General features: G+C 41.4%; 1 protein-coding gene across 1 annotated transcript in view; it reads left to right on the top strand.

Moving 5' to 3' along the window:
* Window positions 1-18,322, top strand: part of MAMLD1 (mastermind like domain containing 1) — a 186,266-nt gene that overhangs the window by 29,694 nt on the left and 138,250 nt on the right. The window contains exon 2 of the mRNA XM_088062463.1: window positions 17,074-17,142. Within this exon, the coding sequence (XP_087918589.1) occupies window positions 17,087-17,142 (56 nt within the window). The 5' untranslated portion in view covers window positions 17,074-17,086. The remainder of the gene's footprint in view (window positions 1-17,073; window positions 17,143-18,322) is intronic.

The raw sequence follows: 18,322 nt of genomic DNA, 5'->3' as shown, positions 1-18,322 counted from the left end.
CAGGGTCCTGAATTAGCACAGCTCCATGATACTGACAGGGAATAACTGAAGGAAGGAAATAGCTTCCCTGGTATGTACTTCTACTGAAGCAGCATAGGGATATTTGTTGAGATTCATTCAAGAGTAGAAGTAACAAGTTGTGGTGTACTGTAGCTTCCCAGCAGAAGGGTATGAAGGGTATGAAGGCTCCAAGGAAAACAGACAACCTGTTTAATTCTCATAATGTTTACTGTCCTTTGCTTCCAGGATGAGCAAAGCAGTAAATGTTGAGCAAAGCAGTAAATATCAAGCAAAGGATGTTGATTTGTATGTGCAGCAATTGTTGGAATAAGAATCAGCTCAGAACCCAGTGACTCTTGCCAGCCCTTGTTAGGCTCGAGAGATCTGAATTCACAGCAAGTAAATAAAACTGAAAATTCAGGGTACCCATCAGATTGTAACTCCAAATAGATCCTTCTCCTTTACAGAATTGACTGGAAAGTTTCCACAGGAGGAGAGAGGTCTCAGGGGAACAGGACCTGTGGAATTGTGTTGTGTGGAGAGCTGTATCCCCAGCTCTGAGATGCTGCTGGCATTTTATTTGTTGTTAAGTAACACAGTAATCTATTGCAGAGAAAACAAAATGAGAATTTTGTATCAGAGTGTAGATGCCAGACATGCATTAATAAAACAATAAATGAAATTAATAATTTATATGTGGCTGGTTTTCCTTTTTGGGTGGGTTGTTTTTGTCCCTTTTTTTTTTTTTTAACACATGTAGAAGGATATTACCATTCAAACTGAACTGGACTGAAATTACTTCTACTATAGATAAAATATATTCAGATGGGCAGCATGCTTTTCCCACAAAGCTAACTGCAATCCCAATTAACACTTCTCAAAACTGAATTTATTTTTTTCCCCTGCTTCATAATGAGGTTTTTTCCTCCCTGCTGTCTTGATACAAAGCTTTATGCCATATGAGTGTGTTCATATGGTGTTTGAGTGCGTATCTGACCTTGATTGGTGTTTTGGGAGCCAGTTAAATAGATTACATAGAGGTTACCTTGACAACTGTCTTTGCTGATTTAGCAATGCAGTTCATTCTTGGGCACAAGACTCTCAACAACTGTGGAATTCCACTGACTTCATATTAATCATTAACACAATGTTCTGGAGAGACTCTGCCGAGCTAGCAATAAGGACTGTATTGAAATTATTTTTTTTTAGTGGGTAAATATTATAGACCAAGATATGTTTACAGTATGAAATGTTCACAGTCATAAAATGAAAATATTTGTTCCTGTTTATTTTTTATCACTTTTCTAGTTTCAACAATAATATTGGAATAATAAATCTCCTATCATGTCTGATGGGAAAAGATGGTCTTCTAAATGAGACTCCTTCCTTAACATTGATCTTACACCATACCTTCTTTTAGGTCTGTGCTGTAACCTCGCAGACATGACAGATAGTTAAATTCAGTGTGCAAAAGCTTATGAGCCTGGAATCTGATTTCTGTTAACTTCAAGGAGATTGCTTCTGATTTACATTAGTCTTACACATTGGTCAAAACCTGGTGCTTTTCAAAAGATGTTGGTAGACAAGACAGGCACTTCCTTCTTCAAAACTGTTTTCCAAAAATTGTTTACAATAGCTTAAACATTAAAGCTCTAGTCTTTGGGCTTTGTCTTAAAAATGAATATTTTTACTTCTAAGTACCCAGCTCAACCAGAATTTTGCAGAAGGATGTCAGGACTGTATTTTATTGCAAGAGGCTGGAAACCTTGCGGAAATTAGATAAAGTTTTTTATTAATTAAATATGAACATGAATAATGTAGTCAGAACAGGGCCCACACCGTACTATGATATTCAGTGTATCTCATAATGTCTTGTCCATTGTCTCTGTTTTCCATCTGCAGCATTTTATGGCAAATCTAACTGGTTTTTTGGCTTGAAATTCCATGATTGTGTCATACAAAATGTCATGTACAAAGTCACTGGAGAACAGAGTTGAGGTCTGTGACACATCGATTTCACATGTGGAGAGAGATTGTATGGGGCTTATGGGCACATATATTGGGCTAAATATTTTGCTAGTACTATCAGGTAATGAAATACTAAACATTTCTTTTTTTTAACTGCCATCATTATGTTTCATAGTTAGTCCATTACAAATAAAAAAGTCATTTGTACTTCCTGGAGCAGTTTGCAAACTTAGAAAGACAGAATTAATCATGTTATCTTCAAATCCTGATTGTGAGTTACTGTTTGACCAGTTTGAGAATATTTTCTTTCAACTGAAATTATACTGAAGAATAATTTCCCCCAGATTTGTTCTTCCATTCTTTGAGCAGTTTATTGCTGGGTGAGTACCACAGGCATGAGCCATGTTTTTTATTTGGGGTGAGGATAGTGCCCACATGGCTGGGCCTGTGGCTGCTGCAGCTGCTGAGGATTTTTCTAGGTGTTTTCTGCAGAGAGTACTAGATGTAATTGGAACTTTTCTCTTGGGCAGTGTCTGGGTATGGTCTGTTTACAGCCAAGAAGGACCTTTCCCTCACTTTGACACAGAGGACTCCACATAACTACAGAAAGAGGCAGCTCTGTCTAAAGAGATTTCAAATTTTTTGGAGACAGGTATCTACCTTCATGGATCACTTAGCGTGACATGATATTTGCCTTTGCTCTCCTGATTTTCTATCCCCAGTGCTGTCTTGGCATGCTGACAGCATTGAGACAAACATCAGAGGCATAAGTAAAATAGTCAGTAGAAACTGGATTGTATGTCTGAGTTACTGTACCCAAATAGGAAGGAGTCCTTTCCTGGCCCCCTCCAGCACAGCTCTTCTGCATGCCCAACTTAGGCTTTCTTAGCACAAAAACACACAGGTCTGCAGCTGGAGCCTAATTTTGGACCTTCACTAAAGTACCTCTGATGATTCATTTATTGCTGGTGCAAGACCAAAATCAGTCTGAAGCAGGCTGGTGGGGCGTCCTGGAAGCTATTCAGAAGAGCACCCAAATCCTTCACTGTAAGAGTGAGTGGAATTGCTTACAGCTTGCTTAAGGAAAGAAGGATAGCTTTGTTAATAGAGAGTTTAATCTGTCACTTTAAAAGACAATACATGCTCTAGGGTGTTTCACAATTGGCAGAGTTGGTCTGTTTTGTAGGTCTGTAACCCTGCAAGAATTCAAAAGCAGCACACTTTGGGGCTTCTAGTTTTAATATACAGGGCATAGATGATGAAGATTTCCTTGACACAGTTTCTTTTTTTTTCGTATCTAATGGGTTTGACTATTGAGCGCAGTGGTGCCCAGCTGCCAGCCATCTGATTATGTGGTGCTGGAATATTGGTCCTCCTGGAGAAGAAGATGGAATAGCCAAAGTATAAATAGAGATGGAGTTGGAGTTTTATCAAAGGAACCTACAAGCATGAAACAATTTAACTTCTACATTTTGTACTAATTGAGTTTCCATCTTTGACTCATTTTAAAATACAAGGGTCAACAAAAGTCTTCTTTTAGAAAAAGATCCATTGCAAACTGCTTTTAGCCCTATATAATATTTACACCCATGTACTCATTCCTGCAAGCTGTGACCTCATCTGATCAGAATTCAACTAATTTGTCCCATCCCTTCTGTCACTGCAGGAAATAAGGGAAATATTTCTGTCGCTCATGATAAATAAATATTTCCCTTGTTCATATGTGAATGTCCTGTGTAAACCCAGAGGCCCTATGTACTGATAATTGCCACATTTCAGCATTCATATGAAAAAGGAGTTTCATACCTATCAAATTTCCTCTGGTAGGAATTTTAAGAAAATGTAATTTGATGCCAAGTATCTGTGCATATAAAAGTTTAATGACTGGTCAAAACAAACATCCATGGTAACATCTGGGATATATTTATGCTTTAGCCATTTGGTCAGAAGTTTCAATGTCTGTTTTCAGTGTCTATCTGGGCCTGAGAAAATTTTTCCAAGATTATTAGATATAGTTTAAGATTTATAGACCTGAGATTAATGGCGGTTTAAAGCTTTTAAATTTCTGTAGAAGTACAAAAAAGCAGAAACTTTCACAGACTCAGATAATTAAAGAGTCACTCATGGATTATCAGGAAGAAATTTTAACAAGATACTGTAGAAACATTGTTAAATTATGAATAGCAGCTACTGTGGTGTATCTGAGAAGATATGGTCAAAACTATCAATACTGAAGTTATGCAAAGAGTTAAATAGGGCTTTCTCCAGGCTGATGAAGCAAATGGCTCTGGAACCTATTAATTCTTTTCCCAGAGAATATTTCTGTGGTATTGGTGCCTGGTGCCTAATGGGCTTTGGACTAGGACAAAAATCATGTTTAGATGCTGATGCTTGAAGCTGCTCTAACTTATATGTGGGGACTGTCTAGCAATTAGGTTGGGATGGGGAGATTTCAAAAGTCACCTTTGCACCTCCTGTTTTGAGACACAGTCTACATTTTTTATCTTGTATCCCAGAGCATACTGGGAGATGGGATTGGAGCAGGAATATACTGTATTACTTTTCCCTACACACCAATAAATGGAAAACATTTTGTAATTTTTGCATATTTACTCTTTTGAAGTAATCCTAGAATTTAGGATTTGTACAATATTTGTCTGGGAGGAAAAAACCTTTGCAGACTTTTGTTGTTATGTATGTTTTCCTAAGAGATCCTTAATGGAAAGACATAATTCCACCTGTGTGTTATCATTCAATGTAAGGGTAAAGTTGCCAACAGACTGCAGGGAGAGGAGAACTCTGGTTTCTTTCATAATTAAGTAAGATATATGTGTGTTAATTCCTTACATGTCACCTGGAAGGTTTCCCCTGATTATTGCCAAGTCATACACTTAACACTGCTGAATTCCCCACAAGAGTCTGTACTTCTGATTTTCTACTCACACTAAGACAGTGATTCCAGTCCCAGACTAGCTTCAATATTAATACCAGGTACAAGTAACTAGAAAATTTATACATGTTTATGTACAGCAAAGGCTTTACTAAAGCAAGACAGAGCACTAGCTTAGAATACAGAATGATTTCTCCATCTTCACTTTATTTTTCTTTTTCTCAGAGGGTGGGGAAGTGGGAAAAAAACAACCTCTAAGGTCAAGGTTGAAGACTTTGTAGTGCAGAACAACAAAGCTTGACTGTGATAATCTACAGAGCACATACCTTGAGGATAAACAAACAGTTCACATTTTTGTGCTTTCAAGTATGGTATGAGCAAAATAGCGCAAGCAAAAGATTCTTTTGAACCTTATAGGAAAGGAAAAATGGAAATCTTAAGAGCAAGCAAAGTATTTTATATTCCATGATGGATTTTTTTAACAGAAGCTGCAGCATGCAAATCAAATTGATCAAAACCAACCATGTCTTAAACCACATGATTGGATCCAAGACAAGAAGGTGTTCTCCCAGTTTTTACCAGCTCATTCTTGAGCTTAATTCTATCTGCCATGCCCTGTACCTTGCTGATGGCAGAAGCACACTGTTTGTCTTGTGAACTATCCTGAGTTTAGTCCCTTTAGCAGGGTGATTTTTCCAAAAAGTTTTCCTAGTTGCTGTGCTTCTATATTCTTTCCATGTACCCCAGAACATTCTAGCACCTCTTATTCTTTGTAGCCTGAATAATCACATTTTTAGACTCTGCTGTTCTAAAGCCTTCTCCTAGCTAGTATAATTTTCATAACTAACACACCACACACCTATCACATGGTCCATGATGATCATCCCACATATATGTATGCAGGTTTTTCCTCCCTCTTTTCCATTTCTGTTCAAATATGGTGTTGATGAGACTCCAGAAGTCTTGCATGATCTCTCCTCTATGCATGATATGCTCTCCAGTCTTTGTAAAAATGTTATTTGGCATAATCCTTCAAGGAAAAAGTTTCCCTTTCAGGTCTTTGGTCTTCTAGCACAAACACTGTGCAAATGGGCTTCTGATAACTTTCATTTTACTTCAGATGGTATTCCAGATTATACAGAAATGTAAAATAACTGAGGAGAGCATTGACAGACTGCATAGGGAACCATTGGCCTTGAGTACATGGTTAAGCAGAGATATTAAGCTGTGTTAGCTTATTAAGCTACGCTGAAACATAGGCTAAGTGAAAGGGAACACAAACCTCAGGAGTTCACATCAGGCTGAACAGCAACAACTGTGTCCAACAAACAGACATGCTTGAACTTCTGGAGGGCAGACTTTGTCCTGTTTAGGAGACTGGTTGACAGAGTCCCTTGGGAAGCAGTCCTGAAGGGGAGTCCAGGAGAGCTGGACATACTTTAAGAAGGAAATCATAAAGCATAGGAGCAGGCTGTCCCCATGTATCAAAAGACTAGTCAGTGAGGAAGACTGTCTGAGATTTGGCTGTAACTCAGGAACAAAAGGAGAGTTTATGACTTTTTGAAGAAGGGGCACATAATTTAGGAAGACTACAGAGATGTCATGAGGTTATGTAGGGAGAAAATTAGAAGGGCAAAAGCTTTGATATAGTCTCCCACAGCATTTCCCTGGAGAAGGTGGCTGCTCGTGCCTTGGATGGGTGCACTGTTCACTGGGTAAAAAACTGTCTGGACGGCCAGGCCCAGAGAGTGGTGGGGAGTGGAATTACATCCAGCTGGGGCTGTCATCAGTGGTGTGCAACATAGCTCAGTACTGGGGCCAGTTCTCTTATCACATCTTGATTAATGATCTGAACAAGGGGACTGAGGCCATCCTCAGTTGTGGATGGCACCAAGCTGGGTGGGAAGAAGTACTCAGGCAGTGACCAACCCCTTGTGCTGAGCAGTGGTCAGGCCACACCTCAAATCCTGTGTCCAGTTTTGGGTCCCTCAAAGATGTATTAAGAAAGATATTGAGGGGCTGGTGTGTGTCCAGAGAAGGGGGCAGAGCTAAGGAAGAGTCTGGAGCACAGGTGTGATAAGCAGCTGAGAGAGCTGGGGATGTTTAGCCTGGAGAAAAGGAGGTTTGGGGGAACCTTATCACTCTCTACAACTGCCTGAAAGAAGGTTGTAGTCAGGTGGTCAGGTGGGGGGTTGGTCCCTTCTCCCAAGTAGCAAACAATAGGACAAGAGGAATTTTCCTCAAGTTGTGCCAGAGGAGCTTTAGATTTGAGATCAGGAAAAATTTCTTCACTGAAAGGGTTGTCAAGCACTGGAAAAGGCTGCCTAGAAAAGTGGTTGAGTCCCTAAAGGTACTTAGAATATGTGTAGATAGCACTTAGGGGCATGGTTAAGTGATAGACTTGGCAGTATTGGGTTAACTGTTAGACTTGGTGATCTTAGAGGTCTTTTCCATACAAATACATTCTGTAGTTCTAGGCTTCCTTGTGTCCTGAAAGCTCTTGCTGACTACAGCCAGGCTCCATCTTGATCCCACTGGAAATCCTAACAAAATTGCTATTTATTTAAATTACTGAACAATCCTGGGAATTGATGCCTTATCCTGGTCTAAGGAAATTAAAAGCCAGACACAGTTAAGGGATAGGGGTTTTTACCTTGGTATTTTAATAAGGATCCTTACTGGTGGACCACTTGGCCAAGTTGGAATGCACCACAATGCATACACACAATAAATTGCCTATACAATTTATAGACCTTACAAATTAGCATATCTAACAAGGATGCCCCAATGGGAGGCCTGGATGAAAGGTGTGATATTCCCCCATCTGAGGAACTGCCCCCTGGATTGGCCCAATCTCTAATTTACAGGATATGTTCTAGAGAAGACCTTGGTTTCCCAAGATAGTCTAGGGTTTTCTGGCATCCTGCTATGAGACCTTTAAGATGTTTGGTCTCCTGGACTAACAAAATATTAGGGTTATGCTAAGTCATAAGATTTAAGGAATTACAACTAAGAATATTGAGGATATATAGAACTTATATAAAAGGTATATAAAAGAAAATGCAAAAAAACATCTTGGCATCAGAATAATAGAAACATTTACATGCAAAGAAAATGTGTGTGTGTTTATGATTCTCCTCTAGGTTCTATTTTCTGTAGAATCAAAGTCCCAATTCCCATTTCATGATGAATCTAAGTCTTCACTTCTGTTAGCAGCACAGAGAAATCTCTGACAAGACAGATGTCTGCAGCCACCAGAAGCCTTAAATTGAACACCTAAAAATAGAAAGCTGCAGAATTTATAAATATTTTTGCAAAACAACCTTTTATAACTACCCTCCTTTTGTAGCAGTGGTAGTTAGCATTGAAATCCAAGAATCCAGCAAAAGAGAAAGCTGACTAAGCAGCTCAAGAAATTCTGCAGAGTTCTGCAAATTGCAGGAGGCCCAGGGAAGGAAATTACTGCATGCCAATTCTTCCCACTGATTTCTATTGTCTCTACTTATCATATGTAACATTAGGAATGCACTGTGGAGCACTATATCTTCTCGACAATTCTTACCTAGCTAATAGCCTGATGATGTTTTATGACTTTGTATTCTCATTCAACACAATTTACTTTTCAGTTAGAAAATATGACTGTCCCCAGAGAAACATCCAGCCCTTTATTCTCCTTGTTTATATTAGTTTAATATAAACTTAAATAATAGTTAATATTATAAATATATTATAATAATTATATTATATTATAAATAAATATAAATCTAAACTTGTTTAAATTAGTTTGGAGAAGGATCAACCAGTAGTGAAGAAAGCCTGTATTGGATCTGCTAAGATCTCTTTCTATTCAGATTTGCTTTCTGTGGCTGGAGGCTACTCTTGATAGTTATTTGGAATGAAATATTGTTCATCCCTTTAACAAAGAGATGGTTGGTTCCATTCAGTATTTTCATGAACTTCAGACAGTGTTTATATAGTGTGTTTTCAAAACATGCCAGCTATTTCTTACCATCAGGTAGTTTCTCTGACCATGGGCTTCTCTTTTATCGGAGGGTTTCTGTTTACCCGGCATCTCTTTTTGTTCTTTTGTATCTTTGTGCAGTCATTTCCTACACTGCCTGAGCAATATGATTATGAAGAGAAAGAACTGCAGAATTTCCTTGCAATTTCCTTCAGCGTTTCTTCCAAAGACTTGCTCCTGTTCCCCTATCTCATACCTGAGATCAGTACTCCCTTCTTCACTTCCCTGGCTCCAGCATGTGGACACTGCTGTGGAGACCATGAGCATTGTGGATGATTTCCACTTGTATCTCATGTCTCAGTATACCTCCTTGCTGGGATTTCTCTCTTCTCTTGTGCATCCCATAACCCATTTCTGCCTCGTTTCACATTGCTACAGGAGCAATGTGTGCCCGGTAGGAATAAATTCAGGGGACACTTTTAAGTAGAAAGTTACTCAACCCAAGTAATTTCACCTTCCAAGACAGACTTTTGCTGATGAATAGATCTCTTAAAATTGATCTTTACTACCAAGACTTTGCTAGGGAAGTCAAACCAGTAAAAACTTCTTGATGAGGATTGACTACTGTCGCCCTGAAAACTCAGCTTCTGAGCTTGCTAACAGTTTTCTAAGGACTTTCCCAGGACAGTAACTGTAAACATAGATATGTGTACATTCTTTCTGTTAAATGTCTTGTGATGGGCATCTCTCATGGCCAGTGCAGTGAGAAAGTGTTATCCTGACCATCCAATCCCTGGCCATGGTAAGAAGCCTATAAATCCTGGGAGGAAAAATAAACTCTGCTCTTTCCTTCACCACACCTCGACCTGTGTCCGCGTGATCTATTCATCTTCAGCGGTAACATCTGGTGAACCCCGAAGTGTCTTGCACGTGTGTTACAGGGTACTGTCTAGCCTGTGGCTATGGATGGTTTTGGGCTTTCTCTTACAGAGGGCCTGGTTCTGGAGATATGGCATGCAGTGTCTGATCAAAGAGGGACTGATGTTTCGTATGCTGACTTTCAGCAATTGTGTGAGTATGGGAGAACTGAGGGGTTTTTTCCCTGTGGTTGAAGTGATTTTTTCGCAGTCGGCTTGGGAGGCTTTAGGCGATTCCCTGATCGAGTCTCTCCTGGTCGGTTATCAGCCCCGGGTGCTCCGGCTGCTCGGGATCTGGCGAAGGTGTGGCTTTCTGAGGTCGGGTCCCGAGGTCGGCTCCCCTGGGATCGCCGGGGCCCCCAGCAGGTTGAACGGGGACGCCGCGGGATCGGTGGGCGTGACCCCGCCTCGGCCAGCGCCGCGGCGGTGTAAGCCTGGGGCGGCCTTGGGGCCTTGCCAGCGGGCCGTCGGGGGCGCCGTGGACCCGGGGACCTCGGCCCGCGCCCCGGTGGTGGAAGCCCGGGGCGGGGTTGCCTCTTCCGTGTGCCCTCCCGGCACAGACCGAGGGGGGGGTGCTTGAACGGGGGGCAGCACTGCCTCTGGGGGATGCCTCAGGGTCTATCCCGTGTCCCTGCTGCGGCTGGGCCGTGCCTTGCCCCGCGGTGGGGGACGGGCCGGGCCCGGGCCCCACGCCGGCAGCCACGCACACTGTTCCCCTGCAGGAGCAGCCGGCACCGCTTCTTGGACCTTTCACCCCTGGAGAAACGTTAGGGGCGGTTCTCAGCGCTGCCCCCCCCGCCCCGGATTCGTGGGGCGTGGGGGCGGGTTCTGCGAGTTCTGCGGACGCCAGGCCGGGTTCTGCCGACCCCACGCTGCCGGTTTTCCCTCCTGCGAGCCCGGGTTGTTCCACGGTGGCAGAGGAGGACAATGCCGCAGCTTCGCAGGCTGTGCCTGGCGCCTCGGTCCTTCCCGGCGCTGGAGGCGGGCTGTGCTGAACTGCCTCCAGCCCCCCCCCACCTCGGGTTCACAGGCATCGCCCGAGCATGCGGCTGGGGCCAGCCCTCCCCCGTCGCCTCCGGCAGCTGTGGCAGAGCAAGGTCCTGAGCTGTTTACCACTGGCTTGGGTGGTGATGCCGCGGGGGAAAGGCCGGTGGCCTTGACGGGCCAGGGGTCCCAGGCTGCTGGAGCCTCTTCAGCTGGCCTATGGACTTTGTCCTCATGTAAAATGACTGTGCAGCTGAGTGTATCAGGCATTCCATGTGCTTCTGAATGCTTTGATCCAGTGGGTGAGGGCTTGAGTGCTCTTCTTGTGGCGTGGTTGAATATCACTCCTCAAGGCACCATTGTTCACCTAGGGGACATTGATTCAGAATTCCTGGGGTGCATTTCTGCCATGGGTTCCACACTCCTGCCTCCTGTTTCTATCCCTGCGGGACCTGGATTTGCTCACCTTGTGCCTTTTGAGTTTTATGTTCGCAGAGCTGAGACCCAGCTGAGGGGAAATGGTGGCTTTGGGTTCCCTGGACCTCCCTGGGTTCACGGACTGCTGTTCTGACAGCCAGGGGTGATCCTGAACGGGTCTGCACCCGGTCCATCCTTGGTGAGATGCTGTCAGAGATTGGCTTCCGTGGGTTTTGACACTGGCATGGACATCACGATTGTCAAGTTTGCTGATGGACCCGATGCTGACACATTCCACACAAAGAAGAAATTGAGACTGACTCTTTGTTCAGCATTTTCTGTTGTCTTCTCTCATGATTGACTAGTCACCCTCCATGAATGGATGCAAGAACAGTTGGATCACAGTGATCTGGAGTTTCAACCAGTCCCTGGGACATTCCTGTTTTCTGTATCAAGAAGAAGTCTGGGAAATGGAGGTTGCTATAATACCTCCAGAAAGTTACTGCTATGATGAAAAAGCACGGGGATGTTGCAGGCTAGCATGCCTTCACCTGCCATGTTTCCTGCTGATTGGCTAGTCCTCATTGTGGATCTGAAGGATTGTTTTTTACGATTCCTTTGCATCCCGATGACAGACCGAAATTTGTCTTTCTGGTGCCAGCTATCATTAATGCTGAGCCCACACAGAGATATCAATGGAGATTTTGCCATAAGGCTTGTGAAAATTTGCCGGCATTTGCCGATGATATGGGGCTCTAGCCCTCTCTGAAGTTTGTGAGCAGTTTCCTGCTGCTCGTCTCTACAACCTCCCTGAAATTATTTGAGGGTCAAAAATAATTTTGGGACAAACAGTCCCGCATTTGGAGGTGCAATTATTTTTTTTGCATTCAGTGCAGACACTGCATGAATGGTGTCCAGATATTAATGGACTTTCACATGGTCCTGTCCTTACATGGGACTGACCACGACAAAACAGTCTTCCTTGTTTGGTCTATTAAAAGGGGGACTCTGATTTTAAAGTCACCTCTGACACTGACCCACTGGCACAGTAGATGCTGGAGGAGGTTCTGCAAGCAGTTTCTGCTCCTCAAGTTTATTACATTAATCTTTCCATTGATGTCGCTGGTTTGTTTTTTTTAGGTTTTTGGAGAGTCATGAGGCTGGATCAGCCCAATTGATAGAATTACAGACTGCTGTCATAGCATTTCATAAGTTTTCCCAGGCACCTTTCAATTTGGCCATGGATTCTGCCTCTGTGACCGAATTGGGAGCCATCCACAAGCAGGTGTTGATGTTGGACAACTGTGTCATTTATTTTGAGTTTTGTTGTTTTTCTGGTTTTTCTTTGGTTTTTTTTGTAATAACAAAAGGGTGAGATATCACCCTGAAATTACAGCCTTCTGATTGTATGGAGTATTGTATTTTTCTATTATTTATTTTTTTGATTGTTTATAATGTTGTTAGTTTCTTTGTTCATTTTTCTTTTTTTCATTTCTTTTTGTTAAACCAAAAAGGGTGAGATGTCGCCCTGAAAACTCAGCTTCTGAGCTTGCTAACATAGTTTTCTAAGGACTTTCCCAGGACAGTAACTGTAAACATAGACATGTGTACATTCTTTCTGTTAAATGTCTTGTCATGGGCATCTCTCATGGCCAGTGCAGTGAGAAAGTGTTATCCTGACCATCCAATCCCTGGCCATGGTAAGAAGCCTATAAATCCTGGGAGGAAAAATAAACTCTGCTCTTTCTTGCACCACACCTCAACCTGTGTCCGCGTGATCTATTGATCTTCAGCGGTAACAGACTACTGTGTATAAAAACTGCCTGTATTGCTAACCAGACTTCTCTAATTATGTAAACCATCCCGCAGAAGATTTCTTTTGATGCTATAAATTGTGCCAGCTCAGGTGATTTCCTTTCTAAGCTATTTTGGCAAAATGCTGCCTATGCAATGCTTTGTAGGCTAAAAGGATCCCTTTTTTGGACCAGGTGAATTTATCTACTGGCCTGCTATGAATATCTATGAAAAATCTAACTTGGGTCATACCAAAGCCTTTGGCTTAGCAGCAGGAATGGGAACAGAGAAGGAAAGCAAGAGGCACTTCTTTGCAGCCAAAAAAGCCCCTAAAAGATTTCAGTATGCCCAGTCCCAATGCTTAGCTAAGTAACAAAGTATATCCACTGTCATCAGAGGATGTGAGCATTGACAGTACCTGTCCTTCCTCTGCTGGGTGTTGAAGTCATCATGGACAAGAAATGTTAGGTATTTTCTTATGCTTATGCAGACTGTTGAAAATGCTCGGCCAGATGCTCAGCAAATCTCCTATAGATTAATGCCAATGCACCTCTTTACACCAGCTGACAGCCTAGCCCATAATGCACAAAATGCTACTTAGTATTTTATTTTGTTTGCTAGAGTGACAATGGAAATGACAGTGATACACAATTCAATCCTGCTGACATAGCCTTAAGGGGTTTTGTGTTTGGGGTTTTTTCCCCCTCTCCCAAGAGAATCTCCCTTACAGTTTTATATTTGGTAAGGTTTATTACATAAGCTCAGCATATTAGCAGTGTCATAATCCTGCTATTATTTGTATCTCTTTATTTCTTTAGCTTTATTAATCATCATGGTACTTGATGTTGCTACCATGAAAAACACACTGTAAGAATAAATAATCATAATTATCGAAGTGCTTTCATTAAATGATCTTTAGGATTAAATCCTTATTACTGCAGCATTATTGGTCACGATTATCATTATTATTACACATTAATTAGTCATACCAAGATAGCGTAGCTTTCAGAATTATCTTTACCAAAGTCAGTTAAATATGAAGATTTCCAACTGCAATAGATTTAGTGGTTTAGGACATGGTACTGGGATTATAGATAATATTATTTATTCAGTTCAGTACTTGCAAAGAGTTGATGATATACTCGGTACTGTGCACAGCAGAATTTGATGTCTGAAGCACATACTTTAAGAAAGGGAAATTGTATAGTTGCATTAGAGTAAGGGTTTTTTTCTGAAATCTGGGAATTCAGTGCTGTTTATGGCTCTGCTAATTCCTGTGCCTATTAAATTTTGTGCTTTGTCATTTATTTCATCTTTCTCTGACTCAGGGTATTGTTGTGCATAAAGAACAATCCATCAATTAATCTGTGCACAGCATTTTGAATTATAGGTACCATGTAAGAATGAAACCTTTTTTCCCATACCTGAGAAGACCTGCAGCTGACATGGATTGCCATGTCTGTAAACCCTTCATAGATGTGGTGTCTGGTTAGTGTAACTGTGAGGTGATGTGATGTGTACAGAACTTTTCCCTCTTTCTCTTTTATCTGAAGTGATGCTATTACTCCTGTGTTTTGATGGAGTAACCTAGCCAGTCTTCAAGAGACATGGGATAAGGAAAGACTGACAAATAAAATATTCTTATGGCAGGTGTTGCAAGATGGTACTGTTATATAAAGTCTTCCAAGCTCTTTTTTCCCCCACCTTATCAGGTGAGCAAACTTTCAGTCTTGGGAAGACACAATGTGTTTATAAATTATCTTCTTCAAGGTCTTGGATAGAGAAAGTCAAGTAAATAATTCATTTTGTTACCTCAGTCTGTGGATGGAGTTGTTCTGGAGACAGATACTCTCCAACAGACAAGCATTAGTACTTGGCTAAATTCCTGAGCAAAACCACTGCCCTGTTGCTGTCATCTCTTTTCCAGGTCTAATTTTGCTTGTTGCTTTCTCTGTGTCATGCCTCAAATTTAGCCTCACAGGCTTTTCAGGGGCAAGACTCTGTGTGAGACACAGAAATCCAACTTAGGCACTTATTCTGCCTGCAAAGCTGGACCAGGTGGGGAAGTTAAAAATGACAGTCCCAGGAGTCACTATATTGAAAGGGGAACTGGTGGGTGAGACAGCAGCAGATGCCCCAGGGGAGGACAGCTCTCTGGCCTTTGAGTGCATAGGTGTCACCTGGGATTCTGAAATTTCTCTTGAAGGTTGGTACTCAAAGGAAGCTGATGCTTCTCTACCAAACAGAGTGAGGTAGAGACCATTTCTTTTTTGTTTTTCTGCTAATTGGACATCTTCTAGGAAATGGAAAGCTAAACGTCCCTCTGCTAAATCTGGCATATAGAATTAAATTTAGGTCTCAGAAGGGCTCTGCTCGCCAGGATTTTTGAGTGCTGTGGGCTCTCTCAGCCTCTTCCAGTGTCACTGCTACAATTTGTGTTTTATGCAGTGAAATACCAGCGGTTGAATTACTTGATGAGATGTCCCAAATTTGTCACTTGCCATGTGAATGGTTTTATAGGACATTCCTGTCATAGCCTTTTCTGAATGTTTCAGAAGAGCCTGACACTCTTAAGAGGTGGAAGAGATCTGTGTTGAGGTCCCCATCCAAGGCAGGAACAGTGGGATTTAAAACATGGACCACCCAGGCTACAGGCACATCCCCCAGCTCCTACAACATAGGGCTTAATACATGTTTAAAAACATTGACTAAACTGGTCCCTGCTGGTTAGTAAATAGTCTGCAGTGCTGAGTAAACTGGTCTAGATTCTTGCCATTAATGTGCTATGTAGAGTTTAATGTATTATGGACATAATGGCTCTTCCTTTAAAAGCACCAAACTCCTCTTGCACTCAGTGTCATTTTGGGGTATGAAAGGAATGCACAAGCAGGCTGCTGAGAACAGCAGCCAGTCATTTGTGCAGTCTGAACTTTTTGCTTAACTGCCCTATTTTGAATGGGTACCAGTGGAGCAATAGATTGGCATCTGATGTTAGTTAGTAAAAGACCCTACACACTTAAGTGAAACAGTGCAAAGTGATTTTTTTTGTAGATGTATGGAATTAATAATTATAGCTATTTGAGAACAAAACAGTATCATTCATACTGAAATATATTCTCTTCCCTCCCACAGGAGAAGCCTATGTAGGTGTGGAGCTGCAGTCTGGGAAATTAAAAAATGCAAATTAAAAAATGCAAATGTTGAAGAAAGGCATTGCTTGCTGCAGTGCTCTAAGGGTTTTCTTGAGTAGCAGCAAATTAAAGAAATGCTAGGTAATCAAAGTTTGTATCAAGCCTATGAAAGGAAAGAAGCATTATCTCTAAATATAGTGATAGTACTCTGCTCCTGATCCTTTATATCGTGTACATATGACCAGTAAATTACAAAGATACTGTATTATGGGTTTCAACCAGTCCTTGAAGAAAATGCACATTACCCTTTTAAATGTCACTTTATTCTGTTATATTGAAACATGACAATTAGGAAGAAAAAGGTAGTTGAGCAACTTATTTTTTTCAGCTCAGTTCATTCCGGTTTATTCACTCCATTTCCCTTTGCTGTCAGCACCAACAAGGGCTTCCCAACTGGAGCTTTTTGCTGCCAGTGGTAATACAGGTCAATCACATAAACTTCACTGACTGTATAGAAGTTTAGATAGTAGATTGTTCTGTCTTCCACATCCCCTCTCAATTTATCCATATATGACACAGTCCACCTGCTTTTCTTAGTTTCACATCAACTTCACTTGTGGTCTGTTTGCAACATTTCCCACAAAAGGCTGATACAGCCCACCTAGGGAAAATGAATGCACATGCAAATATTTTATGTTTGGTGTTTCAAGATAAGCACAGTGCCATGAGAGGGAAGGTAAGCAACACGGCTGTTTAGGAACTTCCCAGCATAGGGGTACAGAATGGCAATATCCAAATGGATTAACAGCACAGAGAGTGGGCAATGTGGCTGAGGAAAAGGAGAGAGAATCAGGCAATGGTGCATCCTAGCAACATCCAGATAACCTGTGGTCTCCAAGGCAATATGTAACTGGTTCTAAGAGGGATGAGATCATTGCCAACTAAAATGAAAAATAAGCTGTGAGGGAAACTCATATATATTTGATTGGTAACTACAATCACTTTCTCCAGCAGAACTCAAGATATGCTGGGCACAACTGAAAACAGACATAAACCACATAGCTGGGAGTTTCACCAAAGGTAAGGAAACTCTCTTTAGGTTCCTCGGTTCCTCTGTTTGAAAGAACTTGTATTGCTTTGTGCTGTGATGATTTCACAAGTTTCATTATTTTTTTGTGATTCTTGGTCAGCAAACTTGCTGGAGCTGGAGATTTGCCCATGACAATCTCTGGGCTCCTTCAGAGATTGGGTGGAAATTAAAATGGAAATGAAAGGTTGTAGAGTCTTCTTTCCTCAAATGTTACAGGGGAACCTTGCAACCACAGCAAGGTGCAGAGCCTGGAAGTCATGGAAAGTACAGCAGATTTGTATAAAAGCAACACAGGCTTTATGCAAATGCTTATGACCAGAGAATTCAGATTATTTTGGCTGAAAATGTGCCTGCAGCCTGAGCTGTACATAGAATGCAGCTCTGTGGATTTGGCAGATTGAGCAAACAGAAACTTCAGCAGAAGTTTCTAGGTACTTGAAGAAACTAGGCCAAGTGCAGCCAGGTAGATAGCCACTGAATTAAATATTTTTTAGGTTCTGATTTTAATTAAAATAAAGCATAATTACCCCATTGTGGCACCACTATGGTTTATAATTCATTCTTCATTTATTTTATGAATCCAAGCAGATAAATCAGTGCTTGAAAATGGTGCTTGCAAAGTCTCCTAGATTAAGAGATGAAACTCAGACAACCTTCACCAAATACGTTTAAAAAAACAGAATTAGCAAAATACCTCTATAGGTGAAAAATACTAAAGGATTTGAAAACTGCTCTTAACAATAGTTGTAAAAAGCATATTTTTAAATTTAATATTGTAATATAGGATATTCTGCTTACTGTTCATACTAATTAGACAAAGGGTGTTTGAATAAGATAGCCTGCAATGGAAAAAAAAGGTGGCATTTTCAGAGCTGTTATGACCATGTTATGTGGTGAGGTGAGCAGAGATTCCTCCACGTCATCTTCTTGAGGTACTCCTTACATTTCAACGACTTTCCCTTTCTCTTGGTCTGTCAAGGAGAGAATTAAAACAGAACTGCATTGGCAGTGCAGAACACTCACTGGTAGATTATGAAAGTCACCTGTGATGTGACCTTTACTAGTTCAGGAGATTAAATTTTCCAGTCCCAACCGATCACTGCAAAGGACAGTCTTTATCACTGTTTCTTTACTCATTTACTGTATCTTGACAGACGTTTGTAACTCTCC

The sequence above is a fragment of the Pseudopodoces humilis genome, chromosome 15 (assembly GCF_049639895.1).
Source record: "Pseudopodoces humilis isolate 2021_Gansu_Grassland_sample_001 chromosome 15, ASM4963989v1, whole genome shotgun sequence".
NCBI lineage: Eukaryota > Metazoa > Chordata > Aves > Passeriformes > Paridae > Pseudopodoces > Pseudopodoces humilis.
This window is presented reverse-complemented; position numbering and strand designations above follow the sequence as displayed.